This window comes from Amblyomma americanum, chromosome 1, assembly GCF_052857255.1.
Source record: "Amblyomma americanum isolate KBUSLIRL-KWMA chromosome 1, ASM5285725v1, whole genome shotgun sequence".
Classification (NCBI taxonomy): Eukaryota; Metazoa; Arthropoda; class Arachnida; order Ixodida; family Ixodidae; genus Amblyomma; species Amblyomma americanum.
Window position 1 is genome coordinate 33,391,223 of NC_135497.1, and position 19,326 is coordinate 33,410,548.

Sequence of the window (19,326 nt, forward strand, 5' to 3'; positions counted from 1 at the left end):
ATAGTTTACACATCCTCATTATTCGTCACATGCTTTGAGACAAATTTCAGATAAGCTGAACACAGCTACAAGGTCCCATCATGTTCACTTTAAGGGAGTGTACTGTATTCATAGCTGCACCACTATAAACAACCCAAAACCGAGCAGTGCATAATGTGAAAGCAGCACAGGGCCTTAAAAACACCGATGTTAAAACCTGCAACAATGTTAATTCTCTTCATGCTACTTCCTATTTTGTCAGTCTGTCAAATTTTTGTTGACTGTTCTTTACTGTAGCCTCATCTTGTGTTGTGCCTATCTGCATCACTGTGATTTAGGGCATAAATACCTGCAAGACTAAAGTGAAATAGGCGAGTTGGAGTGGCTTCATAGTTAGTATCCAGCGCACACAGATAAGGACAAAAAGGAAGAAAACTCTACACATGAGTGCTGTCAGACAACTGAACTCTCTATATGTGGTGCTTGGTAAGGGGTGCGACCAGTGCTTGAGGGAAGCGATAGACGCTTAATTACCTCATACCCTGTTGGCCGCCGTGGTGGCTGAGTGGTTATGGCGCTCGGCTGCTGGCCCGAAAGACGCGGGTTCGATCCCGGCCGCGGCGGTCGAATTTCGATGGAGGCAAAATTCTAGAGGCCCGTGTGCTGTGCGATGTCAGTGCACGTTAAAGAATCCCAGGTGGTCGAAATTTCCGGAGCCCTTCACTACGGCGTCCCTCATAGCCTGAGTCGCTTTGGGACGTTAAACCCTCATAAACCAAACCAAACCTCATACCCTGCGGAGGGGGGTTGCTATGGGAGTGGACCTTAATTCTATAACTATGGTAAAAAAAACTTGCTTATCTCGCAGCAGCAGTCAAATTATCTATCCAGGAAGCATTTCTGTTTATTTTCAGTATGACTTTTTAGATACATCTGTTCTCTACCCAGATTTTTTTTCGTTTTTTTTTTGTTATTTCACACTATTTTGTTTCCTGGACATATAAAGAAACCAGTTGTAGGGCAAAGCTCATATGTGCATTTTTTTTCTTGCCCTTGTCTGTTCACGCCAGATTCTAAATATGAAATGGTGTAGGCAAATCTTTATGATAAAAATAATGCTCCTCGAGTGGTTGCTGAGCCATAGCATTTGAAATAGGTAGCATTCTGCATCGCTCATCTGTCTTGTGCTGGTGGGTGGACGTGGCACTGTCTTAGGTAATTTGGGCTGGAAAGCATTGTTGGTGCACTTTGTAGTTTTTGGCCCAATTTCACCAGAATCAGCTCTGTTGGCTGTGCTACAATAGCTATAGAAATCTCAACAGTGCTGCATTAATTGTGCCGCCATATGACCTATCGCATTAGTCCTGCTATTGTCCACAACAATAGTGTTTTTGCGAGCGCTTCTTTTTGCTATTACCGTGTTAGTTGTTGCACTCATGTGCTGTAATACAGCATGTGTTTCGAGAGTTGTACGTCATAAAACACCTATTTGTAACCTTTCGTATATTTTTTGTGTACATTAAAAGGAAGAAAAGGTGCACCAGTTTCTTAATGATGTGCTTTTTCATTAAGTGCTCCCTATAAGAATGGCGTATCTCAACATATGTTAGCGCAAAGAGGTAAACACATGTATCCTAGTATGGTCTCACATTGTGACGCTGAAGAAACTGAGCACCACGTAAGGCTGACGTACAGACGTCCGCACGCCTGTCTAGAACGGCACACGGGGCAGTAAACTAGCGTCACTTACGATTGGCCGGCGTAGGGCTCGAAACAAGACCTTAATCATGCATGCACATTGCCATGGGTCGCGTAAACGATTCACACGAATGCACAACAGAGCGCGCCGAACGACTGTAAGTACATACAACGCCAACCCGACATGAAGCACAAACTGGGCTAATCGTCCACCCTTGCAACAATAGCACGTATCTTGTCGTGTACACCGTTCAATTATTCGCTGCGTGCAGCAGGTCTGTGCTCTCGAAAGCACCGACATCTACCACCGCAAGCACCTAATGCTAGCGCGCAATAGGCAAGCTTACCACGTTCGGGATAGCGATTGCCGCGATGGTGTGCGCAGGGTCTCGCTACCTAGCTAAAGATAAGCATGCAGTGAAGAACGTTCACAACTGTTCTTATTTTAACAGCACGAATTCACTGAAGAGCAGCAACACCATATATCGACCATATCGAGCAGACGGCATACACATGGTGATGATGATATTCTGAAATACTCTATGCAATAACACGGCAAGAAAACAAGAGTAAAGTTTTATACAAAAAGTTAGACTATATAAACTACTGATATGATTTCGTGAGCTGCTGTTCGTGCGTGAGAGTCGTTCGTCAGCAAAGCATCAGAAAATTTCATGTAACCGAATCCAACCTCAATCGCCTCAATCCAACATGGCGACTTCCACGGCAGCGGTTTCGGCGCTTCCCGGAGGATGGCAGTGGTTTGCGTGGATGCTGTTTCTGCACAGAACGCTGCCGCATTCCGCGATGCAACAGTTTCCTTACAGGTGACCGTAGATAAGCTTGTTTTATTGTCTTGCAATCAGTACATTGTCTGTGGAGTGTAGCGCCTGCCTTCGGAGAATTTTCACAGGGTGCATACAGCAAGTAAACGCATTTTCGCGTTTCGAGAGCGGTTCGAGAGGCTAATTTATTAGGGACTGAAGAAAGCGTTTGCAACAGTGAAATGTACGCGTCATGACTCATGACTAAGTACAGAGGTGAGCATGCGTCTGTACTACGCTAAAGCGGCGTGCCGCGGTACATAACATGCAATCTTGGCGCCGCTGCTCTGTGGAGGGCACTTCGCTTGTGTTTTACAATGCGAGCACCTGTGCGGCTGCGCTTGACCGCAAGTATTTTCTCTGGAAACTGCTACTTGCTTTAAAATTTTGCAGCTTTTGCACCGCCCTCCACACCTCGAACATTCAGGACCAGCCTGCTCACGTCTGCAAGTACATGAGGAAGGTGCGTTTACTACAAAAGGAGCCAGGATAACGTAGAATGGGCGGTTTTGTGCCATTGTTCAACTTGAAGAATTTGAATATGTGTGGAAAAAATAGAGTTAAGGATTTGTTTCCCTGTGACTTCAAGGCGCACTTTTACCATTTGCAAAATAGATACACGTTTGAGTCAAAATGAGCATACAGGCTTTCATTGTTGCATGAACGAAAACACAAGGAATATGGCGCCAAATCTGCCATTTTTAAATATAGTTGTCTTTTTCAAAAATCAAAGAAAAAGCACATCCTTAATTTTTGTTCGTTACTCGAGCGGGTCTCCAGGAGATGGAAAATTATGCATAACACGTTGCATTATTGTCATGAAGTGACATGGAAGCTCACAGCTCTCACTTCTGAAGCATGGGAAATTTCTGTGAAGTGAAGTTTTGAAAGCAGTGAATATGCCATCCGCTGCTCGAATGTTTCCTGAGCGTCAATTCTGAGACACTTCCTGTAACCTGGGTGGACAGTCGAAATGTGAACTATTTTTGAGAATACAAATCAGTTATAGCCTCCAAAAAAAAAAATGACAGAAAACGAAACCATGCACATAAGTCTCCAGTAGAAGACACAGACCTTCACATGGGTGATTTGTCCTTTAAAACAACTGGTGTAATAATTGCACCTGATTTGTATGCATGAGCACTTTCCAAATTTTGATTTTCTTCTCTTTTTCATAACTGACAGTTAACTTGTGATGTGTGACATTAACTGACAAATATTTGTTGCATTTTATCCTGCTGCACAGGCAGGTATGCTTGAAAGTAATTCAATATGGTTTCATTTCTTTCAGTGTGGTTGCATCCATTTAGGCTACAGTCAAAACTTTATTGGCATCTGTCATGCCTTATGCACGCAGCTACATATTCCAAGAGTGCTCCCGTTACCGTTTGCAAGTCTTTCCGTTCTTTTTTTCTCTTGCAAGTTTTGAATATTATTTGCAAGTGCGGGGCCACTTCTATGTTTCTTAACCTTCACTGGGAGATAGGTGCGAAACCATTTCTTGTTTGAAATGTATTTTCTTTTCCAACTCCGGCATGGGTCTAAATAATTTAAGTTCTGCAGCAATGTGAAACGAGTAAAATAAATAAAACTTCAGATGCTGACAATATCTTAGTCGTGATGCCTACACCTAGGTTCTTCAGGGATGCGTGGTGTTTTACGAATCCCCCTGTACTGTTCCAGGAGTTTTTCTCGTGTGCTGTAGCAGAGAGCAGCTACTGTGTTTCATGTGCAATTCTTGTGCACAGTGCGTACAGTTTATTGCTATTCTTCAAATGACTTGTGGGCCTTGCCACTTACACACGACGTGATTTTGGAGAGGAAGCTCTTGGTTCGGTCATGAATCTTGCCTATGCAAAGGATGCATGTAGTGCATCATGGGTCGTGCTATTTCTGATCACAGCAAAAATTTGCATTGAATTTTTTTGCAGTGAAAACACAGGTGAATATAGACACCTGCTTTTTGTGCCAGTGATAGATTGTACCTCATTGTGAATTATTGCAGTCCAGCTTTCCAGAAAGCCAAAGTGCAACACGAGGCATCTATGCTTTTCGCACTGTTTTGCATCATGCATTGCACGGGTTCAACCTTGGAGATATATTCCTGGGAAATTGAATTGGTGGTTAATCTGTACAAGTCTTGCACAAAGGCAGCCGACTGTGCAACCTTTTTGACAGTCTCCATCTTCTCATACTGCATACATGACCTCGATTTTTTTAGATACTCCCAAGATTGTGATGATAAACTGTTTTTCTTTGGGCACAAGTTGCAGTCATCCAAACAGAATCTTGCTGATGGGGAGCTACATGGACAATGCCATCAAGTATGTAGGCATCACTATCATCAGCCTTACTACACCCATTGCAGGACAAAGGACTCTCCTCTATCTTTCCGATTAACCCCGTCCCTGTGTGCAGGCATCCCCTTTTAAACTATGCAGTGCGGAATGATGCAACATAGCATTGGTGCATTAAAGACACAAACATGCTTCTCGCTGAGGTGCAAGCAAAACCCAACTCTGACGAAGAGACTCAAACTTCAAAAGCCCCATGGTAATGTCGGGATTAGCTGCTTTGAATATAAATGATATGGTCCTCGCACTGAACGCATCAACAAACCTCACTTCTGTGCATGTGCACAACATCTTTTTGTTCAAACTCTGTCAACAGCAGCCGTACTCGGCTTTGGTATAGTAGCCCAGAGCTGTTTGTACATAATCTGGGCTTAATATGGACCTTAATATGGGTTCATGGGCGACCATACACCGTCCTCGTTGCACCAACTTTTGAGATTTATAAATTACATACTTCATCAGATTGGGAAAGACAGCCTGTACTTTTCAAAGCTTGTTTAGTACTGGCAACAGAGTTAAAGGGGAGAGACGTTGCTGAAAGGACTGCGCCGAATTGTAATCCTGATTCAAGTTGGCCACTCTGTGCAATCCATACATCTGTGTGCTCTGACACATTGCAAACATCACTGCCAGCAGTGAGAGAATTGAAATTCTTTTTTGTTGTGAATTATTATCCACCGTCCTAAGCTTTCTGTTCGCAGTACATTTCCCACGTCACAAATCTATCGGCTGTGAGGCATCAGAAGGGTCACCTAACTGATCAAACTCTTCCTCCTCAGGGGTACATTCATCGGCTCTTTCACCAGTGGGTGCATCACTAGCTGATAGCATTTGCTTGAACTGTCTAGAACAGTTCCGACAGTGACAGTTCCGACACAGATGGTAATGACCACAGACTGGACCTGTACCTGGTGGAAAAATGTCAATATCAATCAGTTCAATATCTAGAACTGGATAATTTCTTTGGAACAGAATGCTCACGTGTATCTTAGCATAGTATGTGCAGACAACTCTATTGCCACTGCACTGCAAAGCAATGGAACCTATTTGCCAGCTGTAAAAAGCTGGAAAAAGCACTACAGCCACGCAAAACGGCTTCACAGAAAACTTGTAGACAAAGCGGGGCCTGCAGTTCTCACCGCCATCTATGTCAAGTCTGGTTGCGTGCGAATGGCTTAGATGATGTTTAGTATAAAGTTCACGTCTCCAATGCGGAGATTCGAGTGTGCAGTCTATGACTGAAAAATGCATGGACGCAATACATTCACTCTCTGCAGGCAAATTCTGTTAGTTTCATATGCTACCGCAGTTGAAACATGAAAATTAGTTTGCCGAAATAGTGACTGTGTGCACTCATTTATCACACATATCGTTGCATAGACCAACACTGCACTCACAAACATAAGTAGCGCTCGCCAGAGTTGGCCGGTTATGAGCACTTGTGGCACGCATGCAATTGTAATTCCGATGGCCTGGACACTCCCGCGCAAAGTTGTTCACTTTTTGTTGTATATTTTTGTAAATGTGTACAGTTTATAAACAAACTCCCCCTCTCCTTTCCAGCTATCGCTCCCTCTGTACTTCTTGCTATCCTATCCCTGCACATCGAATTTCCACTGCGGCTTGGGTGCTCAGCATATCAGGTAGCAATTACTATGGCTGACATATTTTCCTTCCTTTTTGTATTTTTTTAGTAATAAACCACTGCTACTGCTAGGTGGTATGGGGGTATCAGTGATGCCATAGTATGCTATGGCGCACGTTTCATTCATTATCCCAATTAAAACTGCTTTCCATTCCAACTGTAGGCTATCACCGCGGTGGCTGAGTGGTTACGGCGCTCGGCTGTCGGCCCGAAAGACACGGGTTCGGTCCCGGCTGTGGCGGTTGAATTTCGATGGAGGCGAAATTCTAGAGGCCTGTGTACTGTGCGATGTCAGTGCACGTTAAAGAACCCCAGGTGGTCGAAATTTCCGGAGCCCTTCACTACGGCGTCTCTCATAGCCTGAGTTGCTTTGTGACCTTAAACCCCATAAACCAAACCAAACCAACCAACTGTAGGCTATGTAGCGTGTACAACTTTATTTGCGACCAAATGTAAAGAATATGGCAGCACATCTGACTCCGCGAGAAGCTTCTCCAATTTGTAGCAACACCTAGCTGGTTGACCACCTAAGGCATTGTGCTGTTATGTCCGAAATCGTAACGCATGTTTATTGAGCCATCTTAAATTTAATTTGGCATATTTGTATTTTTTTCTCTCTTAAACCAAAAAGTCCAACCCCTATGTATAAAATAACCAAGGAATTTAAAAAGTGTTAAATATTTAGGCTGTTTGATGTCTTATAGGATTACCTGACCATATTTAGACCACAGAAGGAAATGGTACGGCCAATGGAAAATGTTATAACATGGAATCTGAGTGGTTGGGCCGGGAGACAAAAGCAGAAATGGAAGTTTATCCTTAAGAAGCCGAGCAGTGCAAAAATCAAATAAGGAAAAAGAAATACATAAAAAGCAACAGGCTAACCATGGGCGTATACGCTTTGCATGCTTAGGCAAGTGGAACGAGTCCTTTCTGTCCAATCGCCTTCGTGTCTAAATCACTTTATTTGGTTGCGATAATTTGATCCGTATTTCCTGCTTTCAACTTGCTGCTGCACTAACTTAAGCAGCTCTGAAGGCAGCAAGTGCTCCTTAAAAAGACCAAAATGTTACCTCAGCAGATGTCCAGGAGACAGAGGGCCGTACATCACGTGGTCTACATCATGACCACCGTGGAAGCCAGGACACTTCTTAATAAGGCTTGATATGGTTGCAAACATTGCCACTGTTCTTACAGCCTCTTATACTTAGTGGCACAGGCAGGGGCCTATTGGTTTACATTCTTTTTCTGGCTGCACCACCATACTTTTTGTTCTTACATGCAATTAAAAACTGTCTCTGGCAAAGTAACAGCCGTTACAAACTATGCTATATTTGTAGGCTAAGCTTGACAAAGAGGTGGAGCCCAACTCTGCACCACGATATCTACAAGGTCATGGACTATGTACAACAGCACTACTCAGTCTGATGATGCCACTGCTCTCCAGGCTGCAGCACTTTGCTGAGTGAATCTCGTGTGCAGTAGCCAGCAGGCTATGAAGTACACCTCTAAAACGCTGAATTTTTTTGGTTGAACTGAATTTGACAAAATGAGTTTAGTATACTATTATTGCTTATATTTGCAGTTTAAATTGAGGAGTGCAACCTCTAAATGCTCAGAAGAACCATACAAGAGCTACCATAAAATGTAGAAGCATCTATCATAAAAAACCTTTCTGCATGCATTCATTTCATATGCCTTGCGCCTTGCATGGGACGGCTCTACACAGCAGGACACTACATCCAAGCAGTAACCAAAACCCACACTAAACAAGTTACATGCACGTACCATGACCAAGGGGTCTAATGCGGAAGGAATAAGAGCGTGTTCACAAGAGCATTACCAAGAAAAAGGATTCAAGAAATAACCACTTGGCATGAGACCACCTAGACACCGGGAGCATGAGCTGCATCTGAATTGTGTGCTTGCGCTCTACCTTTCAGCATGCCACAGATGCCAAGAGGAAATGGCAAACCACTCATAATCAAGAATGCTAGTGTCTGGACAACTTGTTTTAGGGCCTCTTTGAAACATTTCAGCATTGAAATTTTTTATTGGATTGTTTAGCATCTTGACCATCCATGTAACTGAAAAAGCAGAACGATATGTCCATGTATGGGTGCTGATTAATGTTACCAAGTCCTGAAATGAGGACGTCGGGGCTGTGTGATCGCATAGACGGGAACTTTGCAGGCTATTTTTACGCATGCTACAAAAATGACGTCCTGACTGACCTGAGCATAACTGAAGCTTGTGGCAGCGGTTCTTGGAAATGAAAAGCCTTGAAGCAGTTTTTTTTCTGTTCCTCAAGCACATATCTGTATATCATTTTTTCAATGCATCCGCAGTGCCCCAGTAGAACAGCTTGCAGTGTTCTATTTGGGCGCAAATGCTAAGCGGTCGGTTGGGTTGTATTAAGCATCCTCAACTACTGGCTACCCACAAAAACTTGTCTTTTCGTAGCCGCTGTTCCAAACATGGTCACATTGTACTTCTGGTGGATAGTACTAACTGTTGGCAATGGCAATGTGTCCATGACACTTGTATTGAATCTCGGCAAGCAATGTTTGCAACTCTTTCCTCGCCCTCTTTTATTCCTGCTTCTTGTTCTCTCTGTCTACATCATGTACTAATTCTGCGCATTCTTGAATTTCTACATCCAAAAATCCACACCAGAACGGATGAGAGGTCCAATTTTATTGCTGAAATTAAAAAGCAGCAATAATTTTATGAACAAGACTTTCATAGTTTCACTTGTGCAGTGCAGTAACCATTAAGCCTAAGACATTTTCATATGAGGGCATGTGAAGGATGTTGCAGTTCATTACTGTTTTCTGAGCAGTAAGATTTTAGTTAGGTTATTCTCTGCAGTAAGGTTGAAAAAAGGTACAAAATTATGCGAACACACAGAAAAATAGCTAAGAAATAAAAAATGTCAGAATACGCATATCCCATAGCATCCTTGATTTGTTTTGTGCACCATCTTCATTGTAGTTTTGAACGACAGCAAAAGCCACTGCAAAAGTGTGAACAGTGGGCCCGAAAGCAATGTGGGGGCTCTTCAGTCTCTATTTCACTTGTTATCTATGTGACTTTTATCAATATAAGAATATATTTTGTTTTCCTACAATGAAACATTACCTCTGCTGTCGTGTGCACAAAAAAAAATCTAAACAGTAAAACAGTCCCAAAGAAACTTTTAAGCATTCACGTCACGGAAAAACAGATGTGTGTCACACTTTCTCGAAAAAAACACTGTTCTCTACAAATCAGTATACATGAATTAGTTTTGCTGGAATTAGGAGCCTGTTATTCTGGTAGAAACACTTGTACTCCAACAGGACTACTGTGGGAATACAAATAATAATTGGTAAATAAATAGCCAGCTGTGATGAGGTCCAATAGAGTGCCTTTACAATCACATGTGCAGCTTTCTCATGTGATTCCACTCCAGTGCACCCTTTTTCATTGCTACATTCAAACACTGCCAAGTAATGCTCCTCCAGTAGACGTTATGTAGTGTGTGTACATTAGGTTCTTTGCAATGAAATAATTAGCTGTGCACTTAAAATTTTCTAAATATTTTTTCTGTTCATGTCATTACAAGTACCTTCTATAGTTTTAAAGTTCATAATACAAAAATAGAATTTTTTCATTGCAGCCTACTATATCTATTATAAAATTGTACATTTGTTTAGATTCATTTTAATATTTTTATATATTGTGTCAAGGCGTTTATTTGAAGCACAGGTCGGTTGGTCTTGGTTGACCGGCGACACGACGGGCACACTCACAGGCGTCGTTCGAAAAACCCAGCTGCACTTCGTCTGCTTCTTCGTTGTCTCGCTTGAACTCGTCCGCTTCTTCGCTGCGCTGCGCCTGTCGGTCCCATTACAATTACTCTCCCTCCGAAAAAGGAGCCATCCTGGCGACTTACGGAGAGGAGAGGATGGGCGGGTCATAGTAAGGCTTGAGGCGCTCAACGTGCACAGTTTCGCGCCCCCGGCAACGGTGGTCTGAAGAGGGAACGAGCGGCTCAACGATATAAGTCACCGGAGAAATTTGGTGGACAACCCGGTAAGGTCCGTGAAAGCGAGACAGTAGTTTCGTGGCGAGGCCGGGAGTGGAGGAAGGCACCCAGAGCCAAACGAGGGCGCCAGATGGGTATGACGCTGGAGGGTCCGGGGAATCCCGACGGTGCTTCTGATCCCACTGTTGCTGTGTGGTGAAAGAGCGGGCAAGTTGCCGGCATTCTTCGGCATACAGGTGAGCTTCGGAGAGTAAGGTGGTCTCGGAAGGGTCAGGGTGATAAGGAAGGATGGTGTCCATGGTGGATGTAGGCTCCCGGCCATATAAGAGGAAGAAAGGAGGAAACCCCGTTGTTGTCTGAGTAGCTGTGTTATACGCGTACGTGACGAACGGGAGCACTTGATCCCAGTTGGAGTGGGCGGTGTCAACGTACATGGCGAGCATGTCACTCAGAGTGCGGTTGAACCGCTCAGCCATGCCGTTGGTCTGGGGGTGATAGGCGCTGGTGTAGCGATGAACGATTTGGCATTGCTTGAGCAGGGCCTCGACGGCGTCCGAGAGAAAAACACGGCCGCGGTCACTTAGAAGTTCTTTTGGGGCGCCGTGACGAAGAACAAGACTGTGTAAAATGAAGTGTGCGACATCGTTCGCGGTAGCAGATTTGAGAGCCGCCGTTTCGACGTAACGGGTGAGATGGTCAACGGCAACGATGATCCACCGATTATTAGCCGAAGTAGTTGGAAGCGGGCCATAAAGATCAATGCCGACGCGGTCAAAGGGACGGCCAGGGCAAGGTAACGGCTGCAAAGGAGCGGCGGCGGAGTGGGGAGGTTTCTTGCGACGTTGGCAGGCGGTGCATGACCGAATGTATTGACGTATGTAGCGGTACATACCTCGCCAGTAGAATCGCTGACGAAGGCGAGCATATGTTTTCAGTACACCGGCGTGGCCGCATTGTGGAGCGGCGTGAAAAGATGCACAGATTGTAGCACGGAGGTGTCTAGGGATGACCAACAGCCACTTCCGGCCGTCGGGGAGGTAATTACGGCGGTATAAGAGGCCATCACGAACGGCGAAGTGGTGGGCTTGGCGGCGAAGGGTACGGGTCGAATGATGCGGCGAGGGAGTGTTCAGGAAGTTTAGCAGCGAGGTGATCCAAGGATCCTTCAGTTGTTCGGAGAGCATATCAGGGATGTTGAACGAAGAGAATTCGTAGGCACAGGGGTTACCATCCATTGGGGTTACCCCGCACCTCCACCAAGTGTCAAGGCGTTTATTTGAAGCACAGGTCGGTTGGTCTTGGTTGACCGGCGACACGACGGGCACACTCACAGGCGTCGTTCGAAAAACCCAGCTGCACTTCGTCTGCTTCTTCGTTGTCTCGCTTGAACTCGTCCGCTTCTTCGCTGCGCTGCGCCTGTCGGTCCCATTACAATTGTAATTTTTAGCTGGAACAATAAAATAAACTTGCACAAAACTGAAGTTTTTTCCTTGGCGATTTGCTCGAGAGCTAATGCTTCACGACTAACAGTTTTCTATGAAAAGAAGCAAAGCAGCAGAAACCTGGCTTCAGACTGATTTGCTTTATGCATGGCAGTAGTGGAAGTGACATGCATTAAACAAAACTTGCATGCTATCACAACGGCTACAACCAGAAATGATTTTTACAATGACTTTTGAACACAAACATGCTTAACATGCAGGTACGATTTGATGCGCGCACCTTTCTTTCACATATGCAGTCACACACAGCCAGGCTATTGGTTAACTCCTACCCATGCATGTGTGCCATGTGCATGGCACTTAGTCATGACTTTTGCACCCCCCTTCCCCCTGCTCTTCAAAACAAAAAGTAAGGCCTGCAAAATCTTCTGCTGCTGTATATTGTCCCACAAGATTAAATGTCTCAGATTTGACCGTTGTTTTCTTTTCACAATCACTAGTGTGTGGTTTGGGAAGTGAAGACTGTGTTGCAGGTGTGCTGGACACTTGTGAAGACTTAACCATGTACTTGTGAGAGGGCAGAGTTCTATGCGCCAAAGCCAAGGCCTGCCGTCATTAGGGTTGTTTAGCAGCATTGAAGGCTCATCACAGACCAGACCTTGGTCTGTTTGCGCTGAATGGCAACTGGCCTAAACTGATCAGTGTTCATTGTTAGGGCATGGTGAAGTTTCGGCAAAAAGTGCTGGTGATGAAGTTTTACGTCAATTTCAGGACAAATATCAGTCAGTTTAGACAAGTGCCCCTCCTCCAGTGGGTATGTGGACGGCTCATGTTTGTGCAGTTCTATTCAGGTCCAAAAACATAACTTAGCTTTCCCTGCTTAGCCGGTTGCCCGATATGGTGTAGTTACTAATAGCAAACCCATGGTCCTTTGCCCCATATTGCTTCATGTGCTTACTTCTGCTTCAGCCCCTGGTGCAAATTGTTCATTGGATCTGTTGAGGAGCACCAATATGGGAGGTCAGTTATGTTTTTTTTTTAGACTACTGTCCGCGAAGCAACCTAGCTGGTAAGATTTTTGTCACGTAGCATGCAGTGTACAGCATGCCCAAATAGTTGAGATGACGATGCACAGGTCGCGTTATCTATTCGTGGTCGGCTGGACATACTTTGCTAAGGCACTCTGCAAGTAAAGAGGTTTTGTTTTATACTGTGTTTTGGCCAGTATTTGCTTGCACAGGTGAGAATTCATGAAAGTCTGCATTATGTGCGGCAGTGTCAGACCAAGAAAGATGGTTTCACCACAGCTGCGTCTGAAGTTCTGTCCCTTCCCCAAGAGGTTGGAGAGTGCACCTTGTTTCGCATCTCACGCTCACGTACTCTTGTCACTCCTGCTGCGGACAACTGGCGCTGCCAGCAAAGCTGTCTGTATCGCTACATATTGTCACGACCTGAGGAGCCGTGCAGGTAGACGTCGGGGGGAACAGAAGGCTAGGCGCTTTAATCAGACAGCCAGGGTCCAAAGCACAGAGCCAGAGCGCCTCGGGAGCCAACCAACACTTCGTCGTCGTCTTTGACTAAGCGTGGAGGCCGCGCGGCGCGTTCGGCATGTGGCATTATTTCCCCCCGCAAAAGCAAACACCGTCTCGGTGTGGAATGGGTGATGTACAGGGAGAGAAGAAGGGGAAAAACAAACGAAAAATTGGGTGAGGTGAATTATACATCTGGCGCTAGTTGAGAGGTGAGGAGAGTCAAGTTCACACGTGGGGTAAGGAGGTAAAGGGGCGACACACAGCATGCACACAGTGCTCAGTCACGCGAATAGTACGGTTTTAGGCGCACTACATGGACGACTTCAGGCCTTTGATGCTGACGGCCGGCGACCACAGTTCCATTGGGGACAACTTCGTAGTTGAGGCTGTTCAGGCGGCGCAGGACTTTGTACGGGCCAAAATACCGATTGATAAGTTTTTCGCACAACCCCTTACAGCGCAAGGGTGTCCACACCCATACCTTGTCACCCGGCTCGTAGTGCACGTCCCTGTGCCGAAGGTTATAGTGTCGAGCATCGACGGATTGCTGGTCCTTGATGTTCAAGCGGGCCAGCTGACGGGCCTGCTCTGCGTTTCCACGAAGTTGCCTGCTTCAGGGGTTACCTCTTCATCGCCGTACGGGAGCATCACATCCAACATCATGCGGACCTCCCTGCCATAGACGAGACGGAACGGGGTAAACTGGGTGGTTTCCTGCGTCGCTGTATTATATGCGAAGGTGACGTACGGCAAGATCTCATCCCACGTTTTATGTTCAACGTCAACGTACATCGAGATCATGTCCGCTAATGTTTTGTTGAGCCGTTCCGTTAGACCATTGGTTTGGGGATGGTACGCTGTTGTGGGTCGATGAGCTGTGTGGCTAAGCGTTAAGACGTCACGTAAGAGCCGGGCTTGAAACGTCTTGCCTCGATCAGTAATGATGATCGATGGGGCACTGTGTCTAAGCACGATTTCGTGCATAAAGAAGAGGGCAACTTCGGCGGCAGTACCTCGCGCAAGGGCCTTCGTTTCAGCGTAACGGGTCAAGTAGTCGGTGGCGACTACGATCCACTTGTGGCTGGACGACGAAAGAGGAAATGGCCCCAAAAGGTCCATGTCGACTTTGTCGAATGGTTTTTGTGGCGGCTCGATGCACTGAAGCAGCCCGGGAGGCTTCCACTTCCACCAGTGTCACCACCAGGTCGTGACACTTCCACCAGTGTCACGACCTGAGGAGCCGTGCAGGTAGACGTCGGGGGGAACAGAAGGCTAGGCGCTTTAATTAGACAGCCAGGGTCCAAAGCACAGAGCCAGAGCGTCTCGGGAGCCAACCAACACTTCGTCGTCATCTTTGACTAAGCGTGGAGGCCGCGCGGCGCATTCGGCACGTGGCAATATGATGCAGACTTTCAATTCTCATCAAATCAGGCAAGTACATGTCTTGAGTGTAGCATAGGACAAAAGTTGCCGCCAAATGCCCCCTCTCTGCGAAATTTGGGCGTGAACAAAACAACGGTCTGGCCGAGAGAACTCTCCTTTGATTTTCTCTGAAAAGTGTGATGCTTGATATTAGCTAAATTCACCTTTGGCCATCTGCTAGGCGTCACTGTGAAGTGGCACTCATAGGGAGCTTGACCTAAAGGCTCCATGATGCCTATGGCTATCTTTCTCATCTGGAAAAATGACAAGCTGCATACGACTTCCAACCAGGTGACCAGACTTGTTGCACAACTTTCAGAATGCATGTTGGTGCAAGTTCTTCTACATGCTCATCCATTCGAGGCCAGTCTTGCAGCTGAATCCATGTTGACGTTCATGTGCCTTGATGGCTGGTAGTTCAGTACGAAGCAGCAGCATGTTGCAGGAACCAAAGAAGCATTGTTCTTGAGACAGGGCTTGCAGCATATTTACAGAACCTAAAAATCACCCAGGGCAGCTATTACTCTGCCAGAGTAAAGCTCACAGACATCAGAGCTCACATTTAGCGAGCCCCTGTCTGCTCTACTATATGAGCTAGCGCCAAACTCAGCTGCTTACTCGCTGATTGGACCGCAGTTAGTGCCAAGCCTGGAACACCCAGTGGCTGTTATCCATCTCTTAACTAGGCTCTCAGTAATTTCCATTTTGGGGCAGCATGCAATGAAATCTCTTCCGATGCAAACCTTGCATGTTGGGTGAGGCCATGTGTTCCAGTGTTTGGGTCGGTGAATCAAGAAAGGCTTCATGGGAAATGGGGGAAGAAAAATACAAGGGTACCAAACATGCATCCACTTGTGGTACAATGCTTTTGAGCAAGCTCTTCCCAATGCAAACAGTTGATGTTTTGTGAAACTTAAACAATTTAAAAAAACAGCTACTGACGGCTCATCAAATACGTTCGATGTGGTTCTAAGTCTTCATGGGTTACAGGTGCATTATTTGGAGGCTGACTGTGAACACAGCAGGGATGGTGTCAGCAACTATTTCCTTATTAGACATACTGCTACTGATGGATGAAGTGACAAACTTAGCACAGTTTTAATATGAAAGCATTACTAGTCTCATTACAAGAGAAGCTGGAGGCAGGTGTGTGTATACTCACAAATACTACAGAAAATCCCAGCAATGGCAAGAAAATACATGAAAAATAGGATGATGTCATCACATGGCCATATGATGCACACACCAAAGCAAGCACCGCCACTTCAGACAATCCTATACCTGTCATTCTTCTACATATACTCGCCACCGGCCGACCTCCATATGGCACCAGTTTCCTCGACATTTATACGAAAATTGTGATGTAACCATTCGTCACACAGGATGTCATACGTGCGTGTATGCAGCTTGTGTCATACTCCAAAGAAAAAAAGGGGAAAATGTCACCTAAAATAAACTCAGCTCCCAACGCGCATTTACATTTACATCTTGCGTCCATGACATGCTTTTGCATTCCCACACATAAGCAGTCTTAAGAGTCTCTGCTGAATTTTTCAAATGCTCACCATTGTCTGGTCTGATGAGCATTCTTGTGGAAATGTGCTTCTGTGCAACAGTGCTGCTGCCTAAGTGCTGGAAATTAATTACAGAAATGTTATGCTATTGACAATAATAATAATAACACTGCATGTCATTCCACTCTTTACATAATATTAAGTGAGATCTAAACTAGTGATGTGATGCCAAATTTCTGCAACTTTCGCAGTAGAACAGCTTCATAACCAGAGTTGTCACTCTGAATTTGTTGCAAGTGTCCCTATTGGTGATCCCGTCATAGCAGTATGTGGTTACTCCTAACCGAGGTCCTTGTAGTGTTGCTTCGGTGCCAACTGAGCCAAGAAAATGTGCCGAGTAGCCAGAGACTGCAAACCACATTTAATTTGCGACGGCCTCTTATATGTGCACAATTAGGGCAATGAAATAGCATGTTCTTAAACAATAAATTTTGTTTCTGCTCTAGTTTCATAAGGCAGATCGATAGGCTAAGATGATTGTGCAATGGGAACAGACTTGCCATGTACTTGTGATATGTTATTCACCTTATGCCTAGCCATTGGTGTGCTGTATGCCTGCAACCTGCCAGAGTTGATTTGGCATTCGGCTCCTTATCCCAAGGCCACAGTTTCAGTTCCGGCCATGGTGGCCGCATTTTGATGGAGGTGAAATGCAAAAATGCTGGTTTGTTAAGTGCTGTCAGTTCACATTAAAAACCCCAGACAGTCTGACTTATTCCACACTAGAACTGTTCCATTCACTAGTATGCCTCTTACAGTTCGTGTTGCTTCAGGATGTTGAAGCCCACAAATTACAATTTAAAAATGTGCCCATTAGCCAACACTGTCTCTCTATTTCCAAAGTGCAGTGCTGTAAGCTGTGCTTACAGCACCTATTTAATGCTGATGTTAGCCAACTTTGCCAGTTACCTCTGCCATTACAACCCACCCCCTCAAAAATTCTTTCACACAAACTTCCTGTTTATTTCCATAGTGAGCAATGCCCAATGTCCTCACATTGTGATACAAGTAAAAAGCAGAATGTCATCTTTTCTTACTATATGATGAGATTTGTCTTGATCAGCAGTACACAAGATTCGTTCATATAAAGCAAAAGATTGGAAAACCTCTTTTCTCACGTTATTTAAAACTTCTATTGCATTCCTTTCCTCTGACTGGTTCCTCTTGTACGGTCCCCAGTCTGTCTCCGTTTGATGTGCTCATTTCTCTGAAACACATCGCACCCATGCCTTCCTTTTCTGCACTAACCTTCTGCTGGGTACCATGGTACATTGAGCACTGCAGCCTTTGTAGACGCTAGCTCGTGATGGTGGGAGTACAGTTTGTTGGGCTCGGCACGTGGTATGAGCAGGCAACGAAGTGGGGTTGAGTCTGCAACAATGAAGAGTTGCTGCAAGTTCAAGGTTCTAAGAGACCAGTGCACAACACCTCTGTAGACTTGATATGCAGCTCGGAATATTCTAAATTACCACCCCACATTATCCACATGGCAACCTGTATGAGGTATGCACAATGGTTGCAAACATTTTTTGAATATGTCATGACCATGTATAGAAAGCGATCATTCAACAAGGCTTATGCAGTAATGACTGGGCTGCATTTTAAACATAGTGATCAGAGATGAAATCAACGACAGGCACACTAACCAAAATAACAGCAATTCTGAATGAGCAATCTTTTTAATAAGTGCTGCTATATGTATGATTTCCTTATGATTTATTTTGAAAAAAAACATTGCTAAGGTACTATTAGAGAAAGCATTCAGCTGAGTGCCTAACACTGCTTCATCAAATACAAAAAATATGGAGTGCGTCTATATTGGAGCTCATCATTATCAACCTAGCTGCACACCTCGCAGGAAAGACACCTCCCAGCAATCTAGAAATATCCCAGGCCTGCGCGGGCTACATTTTTCTTGCCTAACAATCCACTCCTCTGCCAAAACAGACCATCGGTTATCTACATTACATGTTCCACCTCTCCAACACAATGCAGTATAGCTTCAGTTTCCTTCGTGTCAATTTATGGCCCAACCAATCTGCTGAGGACTTAGGCCCACAATCGCGCCCTGCAGTTTCACAGTGCACATCAGAGGTTATCTACCGGCTCCACTCAGCCGTGCGTCCCAATACAACACTCTAAATACCTCTTCTGATATGCAGTGAATAACAGCCATTTGTCATCTAACTTGTGGATTTTCGGAATTGAGAAGAGCCAAGGACAATCACGGCTAACTTACCTTTATGAAACGAGGGAGTCGGTACCTGTCTGACACGCATGTCAATCGTTTCCGTGCTGGCCGCTGAACCAAACGACGCCTTAGTTGTGCCTGCTGCGTTGCTTGGCAACGAAGGTCTCTCACAAGTGTATAATGTGAAACGTTTTCTTTACTCAACGCACGTTTTCCTACTGTGCCTACCACTGCTGAAGGAAAAAGTGGCTAGGTTTCGGCCGCATCATTTTCATGTGGCCCCTGCGGTTCGGCGCTTTTCCGCCACTATGATGTCGCCCTCCGCTAAAGCGGACGTCGTGGTTCCACCTGTTTCATTTTTCTGCGGTCTTGCTGTTGGTGATTTTCTGCCGCTGCACTGTTTGTCCAAGCTGCGTTGCGGCCCTCGCGAATTTTCTGTCTCCCTTTGCAGGCACTCGCGCCTGCTCACGCGTCAAATCTCCGCCACCTTTCCATCTAACTAGTCACGTGACCAAACTAAATGTATCAACGTAAGTTTATACATTTATTACATTTTTTGTGCATGTAAAATGTCTCTGAAGAAAGTTTCTTATAGCAAGCATTTATTTTAATGCTTACCTACAAATTGCAGCGGA

The 19,326-nt window shown here is 45.2% G+C and overlaps 1 protein-coding gene across 3 annotated transcripts in view; it reads left to right on the forward strand.

The window, feature by feature from the left end:
• The first annotated feature begins 2,381 nt into the window (after window positions 1-2,381).
• LOC144112593 (uncharacterized) overlaps window positions 2,382-19,326 on the forward strand; it is a 50,914-nt gene continuing 33,969 nt past the window's right edge. For 2 of the 3 annotated variants that reach the window (XM_077645403.1, XM_077645396.1), the window contains exon 1: window positions 2,756-2,964. In XM_077645403.1, the coding sequence (XP_077501529.1) occupies window positions 2,767-2,964 (198 nt within the window). In that variant the 5' untranslated portion in view covers window positions 2,756-2,766. Of the gene's footprint in view, window positions 2,505-2,755; window positions 2,965-19,326 lie in introns of those variants that run through there. The other variant, XM_077645389.1, reaches the window with a different exon arrangement.